Source organism: Mobula hypostoma, chromosome 21 (genome assembly GCF_963921235.1).
Source record: "Mobula hypostoma chromosome 21, sMobHyp1.1, whole genome shotgun sequence".
In the NCBI taxonomy this organism is placed as follows: domain Eukaryota; kingdom Metazoa; phylum Chordata; class Chondrichthyes; order Myliobatiformes; family Myliobatidae; genus Mobula; species Mobula hypostoma.
This window is the reverse complement of record NC_086117.1, coordinates 50191600-50217096: the sequence shown is the minus strand read 5'-3', so window position 1 is coordinate 50217096 and position 25497 is coordinate 50191600. Positions and strand designations below refer to the sequence as shown.

Sequence of the window (25497 nt, the reverse complement as noted above, 5' to 3'; positions counted from 1 at the left end):
CCGCCATACTAGTTTAAATCCTCCTGAGTAGCGCTAGCAAATGTACTGGCCAGGACATTGGTTCCCCTCCAGTTGAGGTGCGACCCGTCCCCTTGTTCAAGTCACCCCTGCCCCAGAAAGATTCCAATTATCCAAGAACTTGAAACGTTGCCCCCTCGATACTATCCTATTCCTGCCCTGTTTAGAACGTGGCACTGGGATAATCTAGAGATGACTACCTTGGAGGTCCTGCCCTGCAGCCTCTTCCTGAACTCCCTATACACAATGTCAATTGTGCTAATGTGCACCACAACGTTTGGCTGCTCACCCTCCCTCTTGGGAATATTCTGCAGCTGCTCTGAGAAATTTTTAACCCTAGTACCTGGGAGGCGAGAACTGGGTTCTCTTTTGTGGCTACAGAACTGCCAGTCCATCCCAACTATCAAGTATCCTATAGCTATCGCTCTGCCTGGCTTTACCTTCTCCACTGAGCCTCACAGCCAGCCACAGTGCCACTGGCCTGGCCGCTGCTGCTGTGCCCTGATAGGTCAATCACCAATCGTCTCCCCTCCCCACCAACACCCTCCCCCCCCCGCAGTATCCAAAGCGTTGTACTTGTCGCTGAGGGGAATGGCCACAGGGAACCCTGCACTAACTGCTTAGTTCCCCTGGCAGTCCCCCACTACTTTCTGAGTCCTGCACGCTGGGTGTAACCACCTCAGTAAAAATCTCCTCTGTGAGGTTTCTCAGCCTCCTGAATGGTCCTGAGTACATCCAGGTCCAACAGTTCCTGACCATGTCAGTTGGGAGCTGAAGTTGGGTGCACTTCCAGCAGATGTAGTCATCAGGGAGATTGTTATCCCAGAAATCCCACACCTCACAGGAGGAGCAGTCCACTGCTTTCACAACCATCCTGCCTACACTTGTTATACCTTTGGCTCTAACCTCTTAAGCTTAAGTTCTACCATCAACTAAATGATTCTAATCAACATCAATATTTCTGAAATATTAAACCTGTTTATCAACCGCTGTTGAAGATTCTTGGCCTGACATGTTGCCTGCTCATTTCAGTCCATTTGACTCCTGCTGATTTCCTCCATCATTTTGTGATTTATTCCACAAATGGGTCAGCCAATGGCTGATGAGATAGGTTTGTGAATAGTTTGTTAACATGAAACAGGAAGGATACAGATTATAGTTTTGTCAACCCAGGAGTGATATTACTGAAACTTCAGCAAGGATACTCAAAAGGACTCAACCAATTAGTTTTGGCTGTTTAGTTATTTATGTATTGTTCTTTGTGGGGTGTGTGGGATGTCCAGGGAGGGATAGCACCTCTGGTGAAGGGGCTTGTGGTCCTTATTCACAGGCAGCTCACTCACCTTCGGTTCCCACTGGACACTCAGCTCTCACCCGTGGCTCCAAGTAGCTGTTTACATTTGACAGTGGCCACGCCCCGGTGCACCGTCTCAGCAGGTGAGGGTAACCGGTGGCCTCATGCCAGTGAGATAGGAACATGTGAAGTCGACTCTGGCGAATGAGATCTACAGTGAGATCTAATGGATAGGAAGCCAATACTGCAATGCTCCGTGGAGAGCAAAAGGCATGACAAGGCACTGAAGACATCATGGTCATCCACTGCATCCAGGGAAGACCCCAGTTGTGACACTTGTTCATACCAATGGATCTGGACTTCTGAGGTTGAGAGAATGGAGCTACCCCAATGCAACACTTTAAAAACTCTCCTACAGGTTTCCTGTCATCATGTCAAACCACTAATGTTCTTCGAGCTACATCTGACACTGATAATTTAGATGCTATTTGTGAACAAGTCTGTCATAAAAGTATCGGCTTTTCATTAATCTTTTCCCTATATAGTATGGTATAAAGCAGAATTTGTAATTGCTCTCCCAAAATCATAAATCACATTTTTTTACACTCAGAACATATTATTTCAGATTACTTAGTTGCTCAAGGTCAATATTCTATTCATTCACTGTATGAATGTTTTACAATTGACATTGAATCAAACATTGCACACTCTCAAAAGTACTTGGTAACTAGCCAAATTATAATGACACATCATTTTTCTTGAATTTGATAGACAGCCAGATGCAAAGTGGAAGAAAGAAAAGTGGTGACAGAGAACGGTAGTGTTGTGTGCAAAAAAAAAATCTTGAAACACAATTGCCTTTGACCAACAGCTGCAAATCAACTGCGGTCTGAGCTGCAGTTGATCAGGGAAACACCACAATATTTTGTAATGCGAGAAAAAAAATAAAAGCTTGAAGTTTCTACTTTCATATCTCTTTCAGGATCTCCCAGATGAGGTACTTCTGAATTACCGCCAGTTATTAAATCAGAAAGCCAACAACTAATTGATACTTAGCAATGCCACACAATGTTATACCAACCAAATCTGTTTCAGTAACATTGCTTGAGGGATACATATTGACCAGAAGACTCACACCGCCAGGTTCAGGAACAGTTGGAATGCACCCTCGTGTTCTGAAGGAAGTAGCTGTGGAGATTGCAGAGGCATTAGCAATGATCTTTCAAAAGTCAATAGATTCTGGCATGGTTCCAGAGGACTGGAAGATTGCAAATGTCACTCCGCTATTTAAGAAGCGGGCAAGGAAGCAAAAAGGAAATTTTAGACCTGTTAGCTTGACATCGGTGGTTGGGAAGTTGTTGGAGACGATTGTCAAGGATGAGGTTATGGAGTACCTGGAAGCATATGACAAGATAGGCAGAACTCAGCATGGTTTCCTTAAAGAAAATCCTGCCTGACAAACCTATTGCAATTTTTTGATGAAATTACAAGTAGGCTAGACAAGGGAGATGCAGGGGATGTTGTATATTTGGATTTTCGGAAGGCCTTTGACAAAGTGCCACACATGAGGCTGCTAAACAAGATAAGAGTCCGTGGAATTACGGGAAAGTTACTTACGTGGATAGAACATTGGCTGATTAGCAGGAAACTGAGAGTGGGAATAAAGGGATCCTATTCTGGTTGGCTGCCGGTTACCAGTGGTGTTCCACAGGGGTCCGTGTTGGGGCTGCTTCTTTTTACGATGTACATCAACGATTTGGATTATGGAATAGATGGCTTTGTGGCTAAGTTTGCTGATGATACAAAGATAGGTGGAGGGGCCGGTAGTGCTGAGGAAACAGAGAGTCTGCAGAGAGACTTGGATAGATTGGGAGAATGGGCAAAGAAGTGGCAAATGAAATACAATGCTGGAAAGTGTATGGTCATGAACTTTGGTAGAAGAAATAAACAGGCAGACTATTATTTAAATAGGAAGAGAATTCAAAGTTCTGAGATGCAACGGGACTTGGGAGTCCTCGTGCAGGATAATCTTAAAGTTAACCTCCAGGTTGAGTCGGTGGTGAAGAAGGCGAATGCAATGTTGGCATTCATTTATAGAGGAATAGAATATAGGAGCAGGGATGTGATGTTGAGACTCTATAAGGCACTGTTAAGACCTCACTTGGAGTACTGTGGGCAGTTTTGGGCTCCTTATTTAAGAAAGGATGTGCTGACGTTGGAGAGGGTTCAGAGAAGATTCACTGGAATGACTCCAGGAATGAGAGGGTTAACATATGAGGAACGTTTGTCCGCTCTTGGACTGTACTCCTTGGAGTTTAGAAGAATGAGGGGAGAACCTCATAGAAACATTTTGAATGTTGAAAGTCATGGACAGAGTGGATGCGGCAAAATTATTTCCCATGGTGGGGGAGTCTAGTAAGAGAGGGCATGACTTAAGGATTGAAGGGTACCCATTCAGAACAGAGATGTGAAGAAATTTTTTTAGCCAGAGGGTGGTGAATCTGTGGAATTCGTTGCCACGGGCGGCAGTGGAGGCCAAGTCATTGGGTGTATTTAAGGCAGAGATTGATAGGTATCTGAGTAGACGGGGCATCAAAAGTTATGGTGAGAAGGCGGGGGAGTGGGACTGAATGGGAGAATGGATCAGCTCATGATAAAATGGCGGAGCAGACTCGATGGGCCGAATGGCCGACTTCTGCTTCTTTGTCTTATGGTCTGGTTACCACCCCTCAACCAACAGGCTCTTTGAACAGAAGGGGTTAACTTCACTCAAGTGCACACCCCAACATGTTCCCACGACCTATGGACTCAGTTTCAAGGACTCACCACATGTTCATGATATTTATTAATAATTTATTTATTGTTATTCTTTCTTTATTTTTGTATTTGCCCAGTTTGTTGTCTTTTGCACACTGGTTGAACACCCAAATTGGCGCAGTCTTTCATCGATTCTATTATGTATTTAATGATATGCCCACACGAAAATGAATCTCAGGGTCGAATATGGTGACATATATACACTTCGATATACTTTGAACTTTGAGGGTGTTGGAAATCTGAAATTAAACATAAAGTGCCAGAAATATTCATTAGGCAAGGCAGCATCTACATCAAGAAAAAACAAGCAGTGTCGCATCTCCAACGGGCAACATTGAAAGACTCCAAGTCCCTCACTGCATGTATGGCTCACACCCCCACCCGCAATCTCTGCTCCACTACCCATTCAAATCCCCACAACACCACTCCTTGTCACCTCACTCCTCGCCCCACCAATTAAACACGCCGTTCCCACCTCCAGCAGCTCGCACCCTCACTCATCCCACCGGCCAGCAGCCGGTCCGGGCTCCGGGCTCCGGGTTCCGGGCTGTCCTGGCGCATGCGCCGCCGGGAGGGGCGGAGCGCTGCGCTGACGTCTGGCAGCCATCGGTGCGCCTGCGCGGTGGTCTGCGGGGAGCGGGGCCGCGGCCATGGGGAAAGTTCAGGAGTTGTCCGTGACGCTGAGGAACAACAAAGTGGTGTACGGCCCCGGGGAGTTGGTGGCCGGGGAAGTGAGGCTCCGAGTGTCCGCGCACTTCAACTTCAAAGGTCAGTGTCCTTTCTCCCTTTGCCAGTCTCAGCTCTCGCCGCCCGCTCCCGGCGCAAGTTGGGGCTGTGGGGTGGTGGCGGTGGCGGGGGCTGTTGAAGCGGACGGGGTCCGGGGAGTTGGCGGGCGAGGGTGGAGTGGGGATCGTTGTTTGGTGAGACTGTCTGGGTCGGGCACCGTTGTTTGGTGAAGCTGCCTGGGTCGGGGGTGGGGCCGGGAGGGGTGCTGATGGGTCCCGAAGATAGGGACCGTTATGTGGTATCACTGTCAGTAATGAAACTACCGGGACCTGGGGTCCGGGGCGTTGGGTTGGTGGTTCTAGGGGTGTTGGTGGGGCGCTGATTGCTGGAGAGAACGTAACCTAGGCTCTTTCTGGGTGAGCCGAGTGAAGGGGCTACTGCACAGAAGCTGCAGCGAGAAGCTCCTGTAGGGTGAGTCAGAACATTGACTTTCAGCGACTAAATGATTTGAGATAATATGCCTTGAGTGAACTATGGTTTATGGTTTTGGAAGGGTAATCACAAATTCTGCTGAGTATCATTCTATTTGGGGATACTTACGAGAAATAGGATCAGACATTAAGGTGTGGAGTTAGACCTGAAGAAACAGGGGACAGGCAGTTGGAAAACTGACATTAATTTTCATTAACTGGTGCTTAATTCATGGTTGCTTTTTACCTACAGTACTGAACCAGTATTCATAAATGGATATTTGAGTAATCAATATTTTCTAATCTGTGAGCTGTATCCAGAAACACCACAAGGGCTTCAGTAATGGATGCTGAGCAAATGGGCATCTCACGTGAAGAGCTTTTGTCCTTTACCTATAACATAACTCATTCAGTGAAATTTTCATTGACTGATATTTGGGAGTGTTTAAGAATGAAGGACAACCATATTCTGACTCCTAAAGCAAAGGATTTTAGAAGGGGCAAAGTGTATTAGAGAAAACTTAAACAGCTGACTTATGAGAATGAAAGCTAGCATTAGGTTTCTTTATAGTCTCAATAACAGATCTTACTGAATCAACACACAGTAATAGAGATTTTTCTAAATGATAATTTAAACATTTTATATGGTATAAAATGGAAGGTTGGGAGGGTTTAAACTAGAATGATTGGGAATGGGAACCACAGCAGCTGAGCAACAGGTGGTAGGGTTGAGAGCAAGAAAGATGATCTGACAACCAGGACTGAAAGTAAGTTCAGGCTAATGAACATGGTGGACAGAAGGGCTGAAGTTTGTTTATTTCAATGCTAGGAGTATTATGAGAAAGAAAGATGAACACATCATAGACATCAGCCTACCCACTGCCAAGGACATATAAACCGAATGGTGCCAGAAAAAGGCCAGTAACATCATAAAGGATCCCTCCCACTCTGTTCATGGACTGTTGGTCTCACTCCCATCAGGGAGGAGGTTACGTAGCATCAATGCCAGGACTACCACCCTGAAAAAGTTACTTCCCCCAAGCTGTAAGGCTGATCAACAGCTCCACCCACTAACCCACCCTTCTACACACCCAACAACCACTGCTTTATCATTTCCTGTCTGCCACCTTACCTAGCGTCACTTTATGTATGCTATCTTATGTATTCACATTTATGGCTTTTTTATTAATGTGTTATTTATATTGTGTTTTTTTTGTGCTGCAGCTGATCCAGAGTAACAATTATTTGGTTCTCCTTTACACCTGTATTGGAAATAGCATTAAGCAATCTTGAACTTGGGGCCTAGATTCAGTGCAAAATATTGCAATGTTGCCACTTCAGAGACCTGGTTGTATGAGGGACAGGACTGACAGTTCTGACATTCTTGGGTTTTGTTGCTTTAGATGTAATGGGGGTGGGTAAAAGAGGAGGCAGGGCTGTACTGTTGCTGTGATATTCTTCATTATTCCTCCTGATAAGGGAGATGGTCACTGCACTACTCAGGTAGGATATACTGGAGGGCTCATCCATAGAGGCAATTCGGGTGGAGCTCAGAAATGTGACGTGCAGCTATGTTGATAGGATTATGCTCTAGCATCCTTCAAGAGGGCTTCTTGAAACAATCTGTGGAGAGTCCAACTAGAGAGAACATACTGGAACACACATCAAAGTTGCTGGTGAACGCAGCAGGCCAGGCAGCATCTCTAGGAAGAGGTACAGTCGACGGTTCAGGCCGAGACTCGAATTTCCAGCATCTGCAGAATTCCTGTTGTTTGCGTTTTTAAAGAACATACTGGACCTACTTTTGGAAAACGAACCAGACTAGGTCACTGACCTGATTGGTGAACATTTGGAGAGCAAGGATTACAACTCATTATGTTTTAGGGTAGTTAGTAATAAGGAGAAAATTGGATATTAGGGGAAGGTAAATTACAGCAGGATAAGGCAAGAGCTAAGAGACATTGATTAGGAGCAGCTGTTGGGCACGCCCATGTCTGATCCTGAACCCTAACACCCAGGTTAACCCTGGCCACACCCCCACAAACCTGATGACCTGTGTCAGGAGGGGCAAGATCCAAGAAAGGCAAGTGTTGGACCTGGTTAACGAAGGCGTGGGCCAGATCAAAGTGGCAGGGTTGCGTGATACTGCATCTCAAGTGACGAGATCAAAAAGCGCAAGAGGGCTGATTCGCCCACTGCCCGAATACTCTCAACCTAACACGTGTGGGAGTTGTTTAAAGGTCAGCTGATTAGAGTTCAGAATTGTCATGTTCCAATAAGGACAAGAATAGTAAGGGAGCCTTAGATGATCTGAGAGGTCCTAAATATAGTATGGAAGAAAAAGGAAGTAATTGTAAGGTTTAGGAAGCTAAAGCCAGACTGGGCCCTTGTGGAATATAAGATTAAAGGAAAATGCTCAAGTATATTAGGAAGGCCAGAACAGGCCATGAAATATCCTTGACAAGCAGGATCAAGGAGAATATCAGGGCATTTCATACTTCCACTAAGAAAGATAACTAAGGAGAGAGTACGTGTACAGTGGAGTTCATTTGTGTTTGAAGTCAGAGCAAGTGGTATTTTGTATCATGATTTGGAGGATAGTGAAAGAGTGGGGCATGCTAATATGCTTGAACGTTGAGATTAAGGAGGAGGTGGTGGCTTTGGGTCTTCTGAAAAGCATTAAGCTGGATAGGTCCCTAGGGTCTGATGGCTTATTTTCCAGAATATTGAAATAAGTGATGGAATTGTTTGGACATTGCCTAAGATCTTTGTCTTCACTGGCAACAGATGAGGTCCTGGAGGACTGGAGAGTAGAAAATATTCTGCTTTTGTTCAAGATAATCAGTCAGTTGTAGGCCAGTGAGCCGTACTTCAGTGGTAGCAATCTATTGGAGAGGACACTGGATAGGATTTCTGTGCATTAGAAAGGTGTGGCCTGCTTGGGGAAAGTCATCAAGGCTTGTATAAACAGGTCATGCCATACAAACCTGAATGTTTTTTGAGGTTACAAAGGTGCTCGATGAGGTGTAAAACTGGACCTTATCTGCATAGACTTAAGTAAGGCATTTGATAAGGTCTCTTCATGGCAAGGTGATTCAGAAGATGAAGATGCATGGATCCAGCTTAAATTTGGATTTGGAACTGGTCTGCCCACAAAAGACAGGAGTGGAAGGCTGTTAGTCTGGCTGGAGGTCCATGGCAAGAATTAGTGCTGGGACCTCTTGTATGTCATGTATATCGATGATCTGAATAGGAGTGTAGATGGGTGGATTAGCAAGTCTGCGGGTAACAATACTGATGGAGTTGTGGACAGTATAAAGGACTATCAAATAATACAACGTGATATTGATCAGCTATGGATACGGGAGAAAAGTGGCAAATGGATTTAATCCTGGTAAGACTGAGGTTTTGTACTTTGGGAGTCAAATGAGAAGTGAAATTTTGTAGAAACATAGAAAACATACAGCACAATATAGGCCCTTTGGCCTACAATGCTGTGCCGAACATGTACTTTAGAAATTATCTAGGGTTACCCATAGTGCTCTATTTTTCTAAGCTCTGTGTGCCTATCCAGGAAACACTTAAAAAACCCTATCATATTCGCCTCCACCACAGTTGCCAGCAGTCCATTCCACGCACTCACCACTCTCTGCATAAAAAAAACTTATCCCTGACATCATCTCTGTACCTACTTCCATATATTTAACAGTAGGCCCCTTATAGCATTGATATACAGCAAAATTTGTGGGGCTACGTCCATTATTCCCCTAAAGTGGATAAGGTGGTTAAGAAGGCCTTCAAAAGTTGGATGTTGAGTGGAAGAGTAAGGAAGTCATGCTTTAGCTATATAAAATTTGAGACAGATTTCTTTTAGAGTATTGTCTGTAGTTCTGGTCACCACTTTAGGAAGTAGATAGAGAACATGGAAGGGGTGCAGAAGAGGTTTACCAAGATGCTGTCTGGATTGGATAGTATGAATTATAAGGAAAGGTTAGCCAAACTGGATATATTCTCTCTTGATCAGGAGTTCCCAACCTGTTTTATGCCACGGGCCAATACCTTTAAGCAAGGGTTAATATTCTATTATGGATTTATTGAGTATGCCTGCAAGAATATGAATCCCAGGGCTGTATAAGGTGATATATGTACTTTGATAATAAATTTACTTTGAACTTTGAGATTTGATGGGAAGTTTCGTGAATTATGAGAAGCATAGATAGGATAGACAGAAAGAATCTTCTCTCTTAGGATATAAATGTAAGATACCAGAGGGTGTTACCTGGTCTTGTTGATGTTGAGTGCAAGGATTTGTTGTGACATCACTCAATCAAACATTCCTGTATTCATCTTCATCATATCTGTGATTCTACCAACAATCGTGTAATCGGCAAATTTATGGATTTTTTTATGCAGTATTTAGCCTCACAATCCTGAGTGTAAAGTGAGTAGAGTAGTAGGCTAAGACACATCTTTATAGTGTGCCTGAGCAAGGAGAAGATGTTACTACCAATCTGCACTGACTGGTCTTCCAATAAGGAAGTCCAGTATCCAATTCAGAGGGAGGACTAAGTTGTAAAGCTTGATTATTAGTGCTGAGGGAATGGTATGAATGCAGAGCAGTAATCAATCAATCATAGTAGATAACCTGACAACCTTGTTAGGCAGGGAGATCAAGTGGCGAATTCGGGAAGGAGAGAAGCAAAATAGTCATTATTTTGGTTTAGTTTTTCTTAATCATCATATGTTCTGCCCTTTACAATACTCTTGCCATTTACAATGCATTGCAATGTCAAAGAAGCTTAATGTGCTAGAAATTGCCCCATGAATCTTTTGGAACACCCATCCTCTCTCTAACTTAAAATTAACTTGTGTTTCTTTCTCTCAATGATGATGAGGGCTCCCAAATCTGAGACATTATCTCTCACTCTTTTCACAAGTGATGTCAGGTGATCTTTTAATTGCTCCTAGCACTTTTGTTTTTATTTCAGAAAACAGGAAGTGGAAGTTAGAAAGATAAAATAAATAGAAATAAAAACCAACAATAAATGTTGTCAGAGTACAGGAACATTATAAAATTTAAAGTGCTTTGTCTAAATGCTTGCAGCATTTACAACAATTTAAATGAATTAATGATATGAATAGAATTAAATAGGGAGATCTAATTACATTATGGTAGCATGACTGCGTAGAACTGAATAAGGAGATTCAGTCAGAAAGCATAGGCGGAGAATGAAAAGGAGGTTGCATAAAGATATTAATAATGGATGAAATTGCCATGTATGTGAGAAAAATCTTAGCTGGGCATAAGATGTAGAATTAGAATTGGTCTAAAGTTTAAAGCCTTCGGATCTAACGCTGGCTTGTTAATGTGTGACAGTGGTAGTAGTGGGTTGTTTTAAGTGGTTGGAAGTCTATCAGCAGTATAGTATAATGGAAGTAAGTGCTAGGACCACTGCTGTTGCTTGTCTACATTAACAATTTAGAAGACAATCTGTGATTAGTAAATTAGTGGTGGTTTTAGACTACAGAGTGGTAATAATCGATTGGGCAGATATAATTTAATCTCTCTAAGTGTGGAATGATGCATTTTGATGGCAATGAAGGCAAGCCAGGGAGAACGGAGGAAAAAGGGCTGATTAAGAAGGTACATGGGATACTTGCTTTAACCAGATGGGGCATAGAACAAAGTTAAAGGGAGTTTAGTATAATGCTGGTTAGGTCACAGCTGGAATATTGTGTGTATTTCTGGTTGCAAAACTGTAAAGACTTCATTTGCTCCAGGGAGGGTTATATCAGAGGTTCACAGGGATGTTGCCTGGATGGAATGTTTCAGTAACGAAGAGAGAACAGCTTGGCTGCATTGTTTTGTGAGATACAATTTTGAAGGGTGGGTACAGATGGTGATATTTAAGAGGAATTGAGATGCCACAAGAACAGTTTGCAACTCAGATATATCTAGGGCAAAGCAGTTCCCACATGGCACAATGAGGAACTAAGGATGTATATAAAAAAAATCATTTTGAAACTTTGTAACCTCTGGTGAAAAGAGTAATTGGGACTGAATAGGAATTCTTGAACTGATGTAAACTCTGTCTTCAGCAGTTAGCTTAAAAAAACCTTATACTAGTTCTCCCTTGGTGTGCAGAGAGACAAGTTGAGAGTTGATAACATTATACATTGTACCCTCGTTTGAGTAAGGGGAGGAGGACTCACCGATAAGGACAGGAATGAACATCCGTCTGTAATTAAGTCAGGGCCTTGTAAAGAGAATAACTGATAACGACTGGACAGTACATCCATCTGTAATTAAAACCTTGATTTCGACAATAGACAGGTGCAGGAGTAGGCCATTCGCCCCTTCGAGCCAGCACCACCATTCACCGTGATCATTTCTGATCATCCACAATCAGTACCCCGTTCCTGCCTTCTCCCCATATCCCTTGACTCCACTATCATTAAGAGCTCTATCTAACTCTTTCTTGAAAGCATCCAAAGAATTGGCCTCCACTGCCTTCTGAGGCAGAGCATTCCACAGATCCACAGCTCTCTGGGTGAAAAAGTTTTTCCTCAACTCCTTTCTAAATGGCCTACCCCTTATTCTCAAATTGTGGCCTCTGGTTCTGTACTCCCCCAACATCGGGAACATGTTTCTTGCCTCTAGCGTGCCTGTTTCCTTAATAATCTTATATGTTACAATCAGATTCCCTCTCATCCTTCTAAATTCTGGTGTATACAAGCCTAGTCGCTCCAATCTTTCAACATATGACAGTCCAGCCATCCAGAGAATTAACCTTGTGAACCTATGCTGCACTCCCTCAATAGCTAGAATCCTTCCTCAAATTTGGAGACCAAAACTGTACACAATACTTCAGGTGTGGTCTTACCAGGGTCCTGTACAACTGCAGAAGGACCTCTTTGCTCCTATACTCAACTCCCCTTGTTATGAAGGCCAACATGCCATTAGCTTTCTTCATTGCCTGCTGTACCTGTATGCTTACCGTCAGTGACTGATGAACAAGGACACCTGGATCTCATTGTACTTCCCCTTTTCCTAACTTGACACCATTCAAATAGTAATCTGCCTTCCTGTTCTTGCCACCAAAGTGGATAACCTCACACTTATCCACATTAAACTGCATCTGCCCACTCACCCAACCTGTCCAAGTCATCCTGCATTATCACGACATCCTCTGCACATTTCACACTGCCACCCAGCTTTGTGTCATCTGCAAATTTGCTAATGTTACTTTTAATCCCTTCATCTAAATCATTAATGTATATTGTAAATAGCTGCGGTCCCAGAACTGAGCCTTGTGGTACCCCACTAGTCACCGCCTGCCATTCTGAAAGGGACCCGTTAATCCCTACTCTTTGTTTCCTGTCTGCCAACGAATTTTCTATCCATGTCAGTACCCTACCCCCAATACCATGTGCTCTAATTTTGCCCACTAATCTCCTATGTGGGACCTTATCAAAGGATTTCTGTAAATCCAGGTACACTACATCCACTGGCTTTCCCATGTCCATTTTCATAGTTACATCCTCAAAAAATTCCAGAAGATTAGTCAAGCATGATTTCCGCTTCGTAAATCCATGCTGACTTGGACCAATCCTGTTACTGCTATCCAAATGTGCTGCTTTTTCATCCTTTATAGTTGACTCCGGCATCTTCCCCACCACTGATGTCAGGCTAACTGGTCTATAATTCCCTGTTTTCTCTCTCCCTCCTTTCTTAAGAAGTGGGATTAACATTAGCTGCTCTCCAGACCTCAGGAACTGATCCTGAATCTATAGAACATTGGAAAATGATTACCAATGTGTCCACGATTTCTAGAGCCACTTCCTTAAGTACCCTGGAGTGCAGACCATCAGGCCCTGGGGATTTATCAGCCTTCAGTCCCATCAGTCTATCCAACACCATTTTCTGCCTAATGTGAATCTCCTTCCGTTCTTCCATTGCCCTAGGTCCTCCGGCTACTATTACATCTGGGTGATTGTGTCTTCTCTAGTGAAGACAGATCCAAAGTACCTGTTCAACTGGGCAGCCGTTTCCTTGTTCCCCATAATAAATTCACCCGTTTTTGTCTTCAAGGGCCCAACTTTGGTCTTAACTAATTTTTTCCTCTTCACATACCTATAGAAGCTTTTACTATCCTCCTTTATATTCCTGGCTAGCTTGCCTTCATATCTCATCTTTTCTCCCCATATTGCCTTTTTAGTTATCCTCTGTTGTTCTTTAAAAGTTTCTCAATCCTCTGGCTTCCTGCTCATCTTTGCTATGTTATACTTCTCTTTTATTTTTATACTGTCCTTGACTTCCCTTGTCAGCCATGGTTGCTCCTTACTCCCCTTAGAATCTTTCTTCCTCTTTGGAATGAACTGATCCTGCACCTTCTGTATTATTCCCAGATTTCACGAACTGTCTTATCTGTAACCAAGTTTCGCACCAACAGACTTGGTGGGTGTACCAGTTCAAATGACATCTTGCAACAGTAATGTATGGGGCTTACTATGTATAAATATACGGCTGTAACCGGAGAGAGTGGGCCCACTTGTTTGACGGTGGCAGTATTTACGTGCCTTCCCTTTGACAACTGGGTCTCAAACTTCTGCAGGAGGGTGCGCAGTAAACTGTTGTAACTATAAGAAGCTGGTCTCCCGAGTTTTATTCAGATTCGACTTTAACAAGAAGATGCCTGCAGCCCAAGGCAAGTGGCAAATCCATCCCTCAGGTTTCCCGGAGCCACACTCAAATGTACAGGTCAGGTATTCATGAGCCTTAAAGGAACCATGCTGAGTAATTTTTTTTGGTGAGGGGTAAGATGTTTAGACAAGATCTGAGGAATTCCAAAGTGTAATCTGGAATTTATCTTTGAAGTGGTGGTGATACAGGCACACTCAAAACATGTAAAATAATCTGGATGATCACTAAAATCACTAGCCTGTAGTATACTAGTGCTGGTAAGTGTGGTTATAATAGATGTGAGTCATAGTGCTTGTTTTCCAGATTTTAGAATCTGTCACGATTGAGCTGCAAAAAGAGCAAAGGAAACATGAGTTATTTGTAGGTCAAATAGTAGGTTGTAATAGGCACAGCAAAAATCAGAGAATTATTGATTATGGTGGCAGGCAAGGTGTAGCAAGGTGATTTGGCCTCTGTCCTCTCGGGCAGGAAATTCCAATGACTCAGTACCTGTGAGAGAAGAGAGTTTTATGTACCGTAGTTTTAAAGAATTGGCTCCTTATTTTGTAGCTAAGTTGCCTTGTTTGTGACTTTCTCACCGGTAAAAACATCTGCTTCCCTGTCAAGTTCCATGGTATCTTGCATGTTTGATCAGTTAAAGTCACCCCTCATTCTTATTAACTAAAGGAATACCATCATAAGCTGTCTGGCCTCTCCTGATAGGACAACACCCTTAACCAAGCACTGTCTCCAATGTTAAAATATGGGATTTTTTTAAGGGGGCCAAAACTGCACATAGTAACAAAATCTCATTATTCTTAAACTCCTGCCTCTTTGCAGTAAGAGTCAGTGTTCCAGATAAGAGAATCCATATAGGAGAATGAGGAAATGGCAGCGGAATTAAATAACCAGGGAACAAAAGTTCTAGCAAAAATGAAGAACTGAAAGTAGAAAGTATTAGTGGCAAAAAAAAAGTATGAGAAGTTAATGACTAAATGCTGGTAAATCCCGAAGAGCTGTTGACCTACATTCCAGAAATCTAAAAGAAATAGAGAACTCCATTCTTCTTGTGATTGTGTGGATTTCCTCCAAGTCTATTTTCCTCCCATATCCTAACATCCTGTAGGTTGACTATCTGCTGTGGATTGTCGAAGTGTTCGGTTGTGTAGATGAATCTTGCAAAGAGTTGATGGGAATGTGGGAGAATGCCCTCTTCTCATCTTCACCAGGAGACCACTGTTAGTATGGATAAGCGATATCACCTCCTTGTTGACAATCAGCACAGGCGTATCTGTAAGATGCATGCTTAGCCCACTGCTCTACTCTACATTGATGATTGTGATGCTGTCTTTAAATAATGAGATGACACCAGTATTGTTGGCAAAGTCTCATGTTGTCGAGGTGGTGTACAGGACTGAGTTCTGCTGGTTAAATGGTGCCATAGCAGCAACTTCGCAAGCCCAAGGAAATGATTGTTGATTTAAGGGGAAGTTGGAAGCACCAGCCGCCTTTGAGGGGTTAGCAGTGGAAGTGGTGAGCAGGTTTAAGCTTAAGGGTGTCAACATCTATCCTGGGTCCAATATATTGTCATGAAGCCTTTGTTAGGTTTACCTTACTTTGTTATACTTAGGAGTTTGAGGAGGTTTGGTATGTCAGCAAAGACTTATAAATTTCTATAGTAGTGTAGTAGAGAGCATTCTGACTGATTGCATTACAGCCTTGTGTTGAGGACCAATTCACAGGATCAAGAAGAGGACATGCCCTCCTCTTGTTACTATTGTCAGGGAGGAGGTACAAGAGCCCAAAGACCCACAATGAGCATTTTAGGAACAGCTGCATTCCCTCTGCTCATCGGATTTCAGTGCAGTCCAGTATTCTATGAACATTATCTCAGTATTCCCTTTGCACTATTTATTCCAGTAGCCTTGACTTGCATGACAGTAGTTTTACTTAATGAGTCAGAATGCTGTGCCCAGAAACTGAATATGTAATCAGTGTTGAACCTGCAGTACAAATTGAGTAGCACACAAAATGCCAGAGGAACTCAGAAGGCCAGGCAGCATCTATGGAAAAGAGTACAGTCAACGTTTCGGCCCGAAATATCTACTGTACTCTTTTCCTTAGATGCTGCATTTTGTGTTGCTTGGATTTTCAGCATCTAGATTTAGTCTTGATTGTGATTGTACGAACTGCATAGTTGTCTTTTTGATGGGACATGAAAGCAAGTTTTTGTGTATGCCACTCTAGAGGATTATAATATCTGTGGCACTTTTTAGCAGTTCTCTCATTTCCTGGGTAATTTAAGGAAAAAAAAACTAAATAAACACAATGTGGAAGACATATCCAATTTTGCTTAATCAAGGATTACCATTACAGAAAATTGCAATGCAGAGGGTTTTCTAAGAACTTTACACTTCTGTATCAGACTGCATAATTTGTGAGATACATTTTTGTTAAGAGGAAATTACAGATTTTGTTAGCATTGATTGTCTTTGCCTTTGTTATTTTCCACTCTTACCCTAAACCCCCACCTGACTCTTGAATAAACATGAAAAGGTTATTTTCAATCTGTTTCTTTGGTCACTGGGTGCTCAAGGTACCAGGCTGAAAGGTCTTCTGTAAGGTCCAGTCCTGACGATAAGGTGCAGAATGTATTATGTTAACAGGGAATGGTTTTCAACGACTTGTCCATCCTCTGCTCTTTACATGGCCAGCAAACAAGGTTTGATAAACAGACTGAAATCCACCCCCCCTCCCCCCAGCCACCTTCCCCCTCAACTGGTCTCACTTGCTAGCTTGTACTTCTCCCTCTCTCCCACCTACTTGTTCTAGTTTCTACCCTCCTCCTTTTCAGTCCTGATGAAGGGTCTTGGCCTGAAACATCAACTGTTTATTTCACTCTATAGATACTTTTTTAGACCTGCTGAGTTGCTCCAGTATTTTGAGTGTGTTGCTCCAGATTTTGAAATCTGCAGAACCTTTGATCCTAAATATACCTGTTAAAGTTTTGAGGGATGGCTCCTTGAGTATGCAACAATGAAAATATTAAATGGCAGAAAGGACATGTCCAGAACCATTTTAAGTGCCAGGGTTATGTGTTGGTGTAGAAGATAGCCACTTATTTAATGTCTTCCTTGATCCCATCATGAGGTTTTCAATAAGGGCCTTTTATAGGTCAATTATTGTCTTCCTTGGCATGGTTACAATGGTACAGAGTGAAAATGCCTTACACCCAATGATTGGCCCCAGTGGCCTAAAGAATCAGCAGAAGTTAAATTGAAAGATATCCTGGAGTTAAGACTGCAATCACATGTCTTAACTTGTGTTTAAACTTAATCAAGACCAGCAAATCCATGAGAATAGAATTGCTAATGAGCTACTTCGGAAGGATAGGACTTTCTTGGTGATGATAAAGATCCAGGTTCATCATATTTGCTGTGCCTGTCTGGTAGTTGGATGCTAGTGAAAATATTGATTAGACACAGTCAAAATCTCATTTAGTTAGACAGGGGAACCTATTAGTTAGAAGCTTCGGTTTGAGTCACCTTTTCATCACAGATTTGCTGAAGTTAACACACCTTACATTACTCATATATAGTAAATTTCTGTTTGACATACTCAGACTTTCCAACCCAGCATATTTTCTTGATTATTAATGCATAGCACACTTATTGGTTCACTTTTTAAAAAATATTATACATAATGTGATACCTTAAAGTGAACCCAGAATATTTAAAGGGAGGGTGGGAAATGGGGATTTGGCTACTGAAGAGTATGGCAGACTGCACCTTGTATGCTAGAGGAGGTACACCAGGATGTTGCTTGGACTGGATGACTTAACAGGCGAGGCAGGGATTGTTGTCCTTGAAGTAAAGGAGAGAGTTGATCTTGATGCAAGATTATGAGAGTCGTAGGTAAGATGGACAATTAAAACTTTTTCCATGGAGAGGGTCACCAAAAACTAGAGGGTGAAGGTTAAAGGTGAGGGCAAAAAGTTTAAAAAAAAAGAATCTAAGCAACGTATTTTAAGAGTTGTTCATATCTGAAATGTGCTAGCAGGAAAGTTGGTGGAGTCAGATACAATTAATTTTGAGAGCAATTCAGACAGACACAAATAGGCAAGTCATAGAGGGATGCACACCTAATGTGGGCAAATGGGATGAGTGCAGATGGGCAAAAAGGTTGTGTGTGTTGTTATCTTTCAGTTTGTTTGCTGTACAGTTTGTAGACTCTGCAGGAATTATACTGTAAAGAACAATTCCCAGTAGTTAGATAGCAAATTACTGGAGTTCTGCTGTTTTGAACTACAAAACATTTTTTGAGTAAATGTATTTAATTCGTATTTAAGTGCATTAACACTAATTTCATTGTCTCCCACAAAACCTATTCCATAGAAGTGTCATAGAGAGACAGTACAGAATCTGCTCTGAGTCCATGCCAACCATCAGCTGCAATAATCCTACATTAGTCAAAGTCAACTTATTATTAAATGTGGTATATGTTACTATATACTTCCATATGCTATATTTTCGTAAGCATATACAGGAAAGTAGAATTTATGAAAAACTATAGATAAAGACTGACAAATAACCAATGTGCAAAATAAGATGAATTGTGCAATTAAGAAAATATTGAGGACATGAGTTAGAGTCCTTGAAAGTGAATCTGTAAATTGTGGAATCAGGCCAAAGTTGAGATGAGAGTGAAGTTATTCTCACTGGTTCATGATCCGATGGTAGTAGGGTAATAACTGTTCCTGAACCTGGTGGGGTGGGACCTATGTCTTCTGTACCTCCTTCCCAGTGATGTTAAGAAGAAGTGAGTGTGGCCTGGGATGATGTGGTTCCTTGATGACGGGTACTGCGTTCTTATGGCAGCGCATCTTGTAAATGTGCTCAGTGGTGGAGAGGGCTTTGCTTGTGATGGACTGGGAAGTATCCATCACTTCCTTTATACTTTTCCATTCCTGGGCATTGGTGTTATCATACCAGGCTGTGATGCAACCAGTTAGGATACTGTCTACTGTGCCTCTATAGTAGTTGAATGTCCAATCTACGCAATCTGGCATTGAGAGGAAAAATAAATCAGCCATGATGGAATGGTGGTGCAGACACGATAGGCTGAATGGCCCAATTCTGCCTTATGGTCAAACTTACAAGAAAGTGGAGGCGCCGTCATGCCTCCTTTGTGATGGCACTTGTGTGCTAGTCCTAGGACAGATCCTCTGATATGATATCACCAAAGAATTTACAGTTACTGACCCTCTCCATCTCCAATCCTCTATTGAAGATTGGCTTTTGGACCTCTGGCTTTTAACTCCTTTGGTCAATAATCAGCAATTTGGTTCTGCTGATGTCGAATGAGAGGCTGTTGTTGCATCAGTTCAGTCTGCCTCCCATATGCTGGATCATTACCACCATTTCTGATTTTAATCCTATGTTTTATTCTCCCTGTATTCTCATCAACTCTCTCCAGCTTCTACAAGGCTAGAGAGTATCGATAGTGACTAACTAACCTACCAACACATGTCTGGGAGAAAACTGGAGCGGCCAAGGGAAACCTGCACAGTCGCAGGAGAATCTGAAAGTCTCATGCTACCAGCAGCTGAGGTCAGGATTGAGCCTGGATCTTCGCTTCTATGAGGCAACACTTCATCTAGCTGAGATACTACACCACCTGTGTTACTGCAGATTAGTTTTCAATTGCTATCACTGCAGGGACAGTTGTATCCTATCCTTCCTGTGGTGTTTGGTCTATATTATATTATTCCTTTAAAAATGCTATACATAGCAATTTAGCACTTTGCAGCCATTTTTCCACTGAGAACGTAGCCAGTAGTTAAGTCATTGTTTCGCCTATGAGCTGCTAACTTGTTTTTACTTTGAAGTTTTGGATCAGTGTTAACTAATCATTACCCGAACTATCTTTTTACAGGAAGATATCCATCACTGTGGGCATTGGGAGCTAGTCTTTGCTTTAAAAGTGCAAGCTGTTAAGAAAATTGAATTTTCATACATCTCACATCATTGTGTGATGTTCTTTCTGACTGGAGGGTACAATTAACAACTTCTGTCACTTGTAGCTCTACAGAGAAATTTTCTCCCAATGCCTGGTTTATGTCTATTTATTTCTTCCTCGAGTAATTTTCAGGTATTTCAAGATTTTTGCTACATTTACTTATATTTGTAGACTTTCCCAGGTTTAAACTGATTCTCCTGCTGCCCATGGTGCTCACTTTCCTCTCTGGAGATCCCTAGAAATCCTTTGTTTTGGGTCCACAAAACTGCATTGTTAAGGCTTCTAAATTGGACCAAAATTTTGATAGAAAAATTCAAATGCAGATGCTAATGCTTTTGCTGAATTTATCAGTGGCATAGACATTTTGGTGTAATGTCTAATGTTATTGTACCGAAGAATGTTCAAAAAATAGTTGTACTGTACTTTCGCAGAATTATTTTAGTAAATTTTGAAGATGAAAGATCTAAAGAATAGTTTTGCCACATACATCAAGACATACAGTGAATGCATTGTTTTGTGTCAGATGACCAATACTGTTCAAGGATTATGCTGTAGGCAGCCCACAAGTGTCGCCGTGCTTCTAGTTCCAACATAACGTGCCCATCACTCCAACCCTAACCATATGACTTTGGAATGTGGGAGGAAACCGGAGCACCCAGAGGAAACCCACGTAGTCAATGGAATAACGTACAAACTCCTTACAGACATTGGCGAGAATTGAATTCTCTTCAGAGATCACTGGTGTGTTGTACAGCTTTGCTGTAACCACTCTTACTATGCTGCCCAGGAGCACCCAGAGAGAGTTTACTTCATAAACACATTTGAAATTCTTTCTAAAAATTTTTTTTATTAATAGAGAGCTCAGTTGTATTTGATATATTTTCTATATCAATTAACGAATTCACCTTGAGTATTGCTGGCAGTTTACTCATTAAGCACTTAACCTAAGTTTTGGACCATTTTGTCCAAACTCATTTCATTCAAATCAGCGAGAGAAGAAAGAAAGGATGCTTCATCATTCTAAAAGGGATCTGAACCTGCTTTTCGGGAGTGATAAGAAAATGTATGGTACTTTTGCAAAATATGTAAGATTTGAATGGTAACCATGCTTACTATGTGCGTTGCTTTGACTTTAAAATGCTGTCCTGTCAATTCAGAGCAATATTCTCCCTTCAGGAATGTTTCATGTAGAAATGGAATAGTTTCTGTGGTGCATCTACTACTGGAACAACTTTGAATGGCATGTGTATTTTGATGTGCTCTTTGAAAGTGTTGCAGCATGTTTCAAGCTGTTGCAAGCCTTCCAGGAAGAGGAGCAAAGTATGACTAATTTCTGTCGAGTTATGTCAATAACACCACCTATCTTGCATTATCAACAAACTTACCATATCTTGTATATTCACAAACAAGAGAAAATCTGCAGATGCTGGAAATCCAAGCAACACACAAAAAGCTGGAGGAACTCAGCAGGCCAGGCAGCATCTATGGAAAAGACTATTGCCAACATTTCGGGCCAAGATCCTTCATCAGGACTGGAGGAAAAAAAGACGAGTCAGAGTTAGAAATTGGGCAGAGGGGAGGAAGAAACACAAGGTGATAGGAGAACCGGGAGGGAGGTGGAGGGGTGAAGTAAAGAGCTGGAAAGTTAATTGGTGAAAGAGGTGCAGGGCTGGAGAAGGGGGAATCTGATGGGAGAGGACAGAAAGCCATGGAAGAAAGAAAAGAGGGAGGAGCTTCAGAGGTAGGTGATGGGCCAGTAAGGATATAAGGTGAAAGGGAAATGGTGATTGGGGGGGACAGTACTGAAAGTTAGAGAAATCGATGTTCATGCTGTCAGGTTGGAGGATACTCAGACTGAATACAAGGGGTTGTTCCTTCAACCTGAGTGTGGCCTCATTGCGATAATAGAGGAGGCTATGGATTGACCAGCTCCTTTAGGTCCTCTGCCAATGAGTAACTCACTGACGGGGTAGACTTCCAGTGCGTTAAATTCTTAATGTCCAGCAGGATCTTGTGATCATAAACTATATGTTTCAAAAAAGACAAAACATATATACTCTTTGGTTAGCGATGACTTGCTGCACTCAAAGCCATGTTGGCTATCCCTAATCATCCCTGTCTATCCAAATACATATATTTGTGTGTATTATATGTATGTTGTGCCTGTATGTATGTGTTTGGATAGACAGGAATGATTAGAGATAGTTAACATGACTGTGTGGTAAGCAATGTCTAACATTTCAAAGAGATTGCCTGGAAAATTGATGAAGGAAAGGCAGTTGATGTCTACGTGGACTCTAGTAAGGCTTTTGATCAGGTCCTGCATGGGAGGTTGGTCAACATGATTCAATTGCTTGGCATTCAGGATAAGGTAGTAAATTTGATTCAACATTGGCTTTGTGAGAAGCCAGAGAGTGGTAGTAAAGGGTTGCCCCTCTGACCGGAGGCCCGTGAGTAGTAGTGTGCCACGGGTGCATGTTGGGTTTGTTGTTGTTTGGCATCTACTGTATATCAACAGTTTGGTTGATAATGTGGTAAACTGGATAAGCAAAGTAGTGGGAGATGCCAAGATTGGGGAGTCATAGTTGACAGTGAGAAAGGCTATTTAACCTTGCTGTGGAATCCGGACAGGCTGGAAAAGTGGACTGCAAAATGGCAGATGGAATTTACGCAGACAAGTGTTGCACTTTAGGAGAATAAACGAAGGTAGGATTTACACAGCAAATGATAGGGCCCTGAGGAGTGTGGTAGAACAGAGGGATTTGGGTGTATAGATCCATACTTTGAAACTGGCATCACAGGTAGCCAGAGTCATACAGAGATCTGTTGGCACATTGGCCTTCATAAATCAAAGTATTGAGTGTAAGATTTGAGATGTTATGTTGAAGTTGTATAAAATGTTTGTAAGACCAAATCTGGAGTATTTTGTGCAGTTCTGCTCATCTGTCTACAGGAAGGATATCAATCAAGAAGATTGAAAGAGTACAGAGAAAATTTACAAGGCTGTTGCCAGGACTTGAGGACCTGCATTAGAAGGAAAGGTTGAATAAGTTAGGACCTTATTTCCTGGAGCGTAGGAGAATAAGGGGCATTTTGATAGAGATAGACAAAATTATTATGGATATAAGACCATAAGACATAGAAGGAGAATTAGGCTATTCGTCCCATCGAGTCTGCTCAGCCATTTGATCATAGCTGATTTATTATCTCTCTTTGCCCTGTTCTCCTGCCTTCTAGTAACCCCTGACGCCCTTACTAATCAAAAACCTATCAACTTCCTCTTTTAATATACCCATTTTCTTGGCCTCTGTAGCCATCTGTGGCACTGAATTCCACAGATTTACCACACTCTGGCTAAAGAAATTGCTCCCCATCTCTGTTCTAAATGGACATCCTTCTATTCTGAGACTGTGCCCTCTGGTCCTAGACTCCTCTATAGGAAACAACCCTTCCACATCCACTATCTAGGTCTTTCAATATACAATAAGTTTCAACAAGATTCTCCCTCATTCTTCTAAATTCCAGTGAGTACAGGCCCAGAGGTATCATATGCTCATCGTACATTAACCCTTTCATTCTCAGGCCATTTTCACAAACCACCTCTGGACCCTCTCCAATGCTAGCACATCTTTTAGATAAGGGGCCCAAAACTGCTCACAGTACTCCATGTGTGGTCTGACCAAATGCCTTATAAAGCCTCAGCATTACATCCTTGCTTTTATATTGTAGTCCTCTCAAAATGAATGCTAATATTTTATTTGCCTTCCTTGCCACTGACTAAACCTGCAAGCTTGAAATCTTCATTGCAGGGAATTGTGCACACGGACTCCCAAGTCTCTTTATACGTCAGATTTCTGAATTTGTTCTCTGTTTAGATAAATAGTTTACGCCTTAATTCCTTCAAGCAAAGTGCATGACCGTGCAGTTACTTCCCTACATTATATGCCATCTGTCACTTTGCCCATTGTCCTAATCTAAGTCATTCTGCAGACTTCCTGCTTTCTCAATGCTACCTGCTCCTCCATCTGTCTGTGTTGTCCACAAACTTGACCACAAAAGCCATTGATTCTGTCATTCAAATCATTAACATATAATGTGAAAAGACGTGGTCAGAATGCCGACCCCTACAAAACACCACTAGTCACCGGCAGCCAACCTGAAAAAGTCCCTTTATTCACACTTTTTTTCCTGCAAGTTAGCCAATCTTCTGTCCATGTTTCCTGTAATCTTTCCATGGAATCATGGCTTGTTTAGGAGCCTCACATGTGACACCTCGTCTATGGCCATTTGAAAATTAATGTAAACAATCTCCGCTGATTCTCCTTTGTCTATCCTGTCTGTAATTTTCTCAAAGAATTCCAACAGATCTGTCAAGCAAGATGTCCCCTTGAGGAAACTATGCTGAAGTAGGCCTATTTTATCATGTGCCTCCAAGTACCCCAAAGCCTCATCCTTCATATGGACCCCAACATCTTCCCAACTACTGGAGTCATGCTGACTGGCCTGTAATTTACTGTCTTTGGTTCTATCTTTTCTTAATGTTTTGAGTGACATTTGCAATTTTCTACTCTTCCAGAACCCATGCAGAATCTAGTTATTTCATGAAAGATCACTTTTAATACCTCCACAACCTCTTCAGCTATCTCTTTCAGAGCCCTGGGGTATAGTGCATCTGGTCCAGTGACTTGACTTATCTTCACACCTTTCAGCTTCCTAAGCACCTTCTCCTTTAGTTATACCAGTTGTATTCTCCCCTGCCCTCTGACACTCTGGTTTCTGGCATGTTGTTGATGTCTTCCACAGTGAAGATTGACCGCAAAATACGAGGAGTGATTGATATGTTTGTAGCCTAAGGTGGAAGGAGTCAATTTTAGAAAACCTAGCACATTTATTTTTCAACATAGTCCTCTCCTACTCTTCCACACTGAGTCCAGTGGTCGTGGAGCATACGGATCTTGGTTCTCCAGAAAGTGTCCACAGATTGGTGATTTTTAAGTTTGTGGCCTAAAGTAGAAGGAGATGATTGACACAGCTCTCGTTACGTGCACATGCAGGTCAACTCTTTGATTATGCAGAAAGTTTGAAGTTAATAACTCATTTCCTTCTACTGTAGGCCACGAACTTATCAATCACCCCTGCTGTGGATACTTTCTGGAGGTCCAAGATCCGTATGCTCCACAGCCGTTGGACTAAGCGTGTAAATGTAGGATGGGACTATGTTGAAAAATGTGTTAGGTTTTCTAAAATTGACTCTGCCTACCTTAGGCCATGAACTTACCAATCACTCCTCGTGCTTATTGAGTTTGTCCCCTATTATTACCTCTCCAGTCATTTTCCAGCAGTCTGATGCCCACTCAGTTCATTTACTTTCTTTATATCTGGGGGGGAAAGAAATTTCAGTATCCCCTTTTTTATTATTGGCTAGTTTACCTTTGTATTTCATCTTTTCTCTCCTTGTGGCTTTTTAAGTT

At 42.1% G+C, this 25497-nt stretch overlaps 1 protein-coding gene across 1 annotated transcript in view; it reads left to right on the top strand.

Moving 5' to 3' along the window:
- The first annotated feature begins 4713 nt into the window (after nucleotides 1-4713).
- arrdc1b (arrestin domain containing 1b) overlaps nucleotides 4714-25497 on the top strand; it is an 81128-nt gene continuing 60344 nt past the window's right edge. The window contains exon 1 of the mRNA XM_063073970.1: nucleotides 4714-4897. Within this exon, the coding sequence (XP_062930040.1) occupies nucleotides 4780-4897 (118 nt within the window). The 5' untranslated portion in view covers nucleotides 4714-4779. The remainder of the gene's footprint in view (nucleotides 4898-25497) is intronic.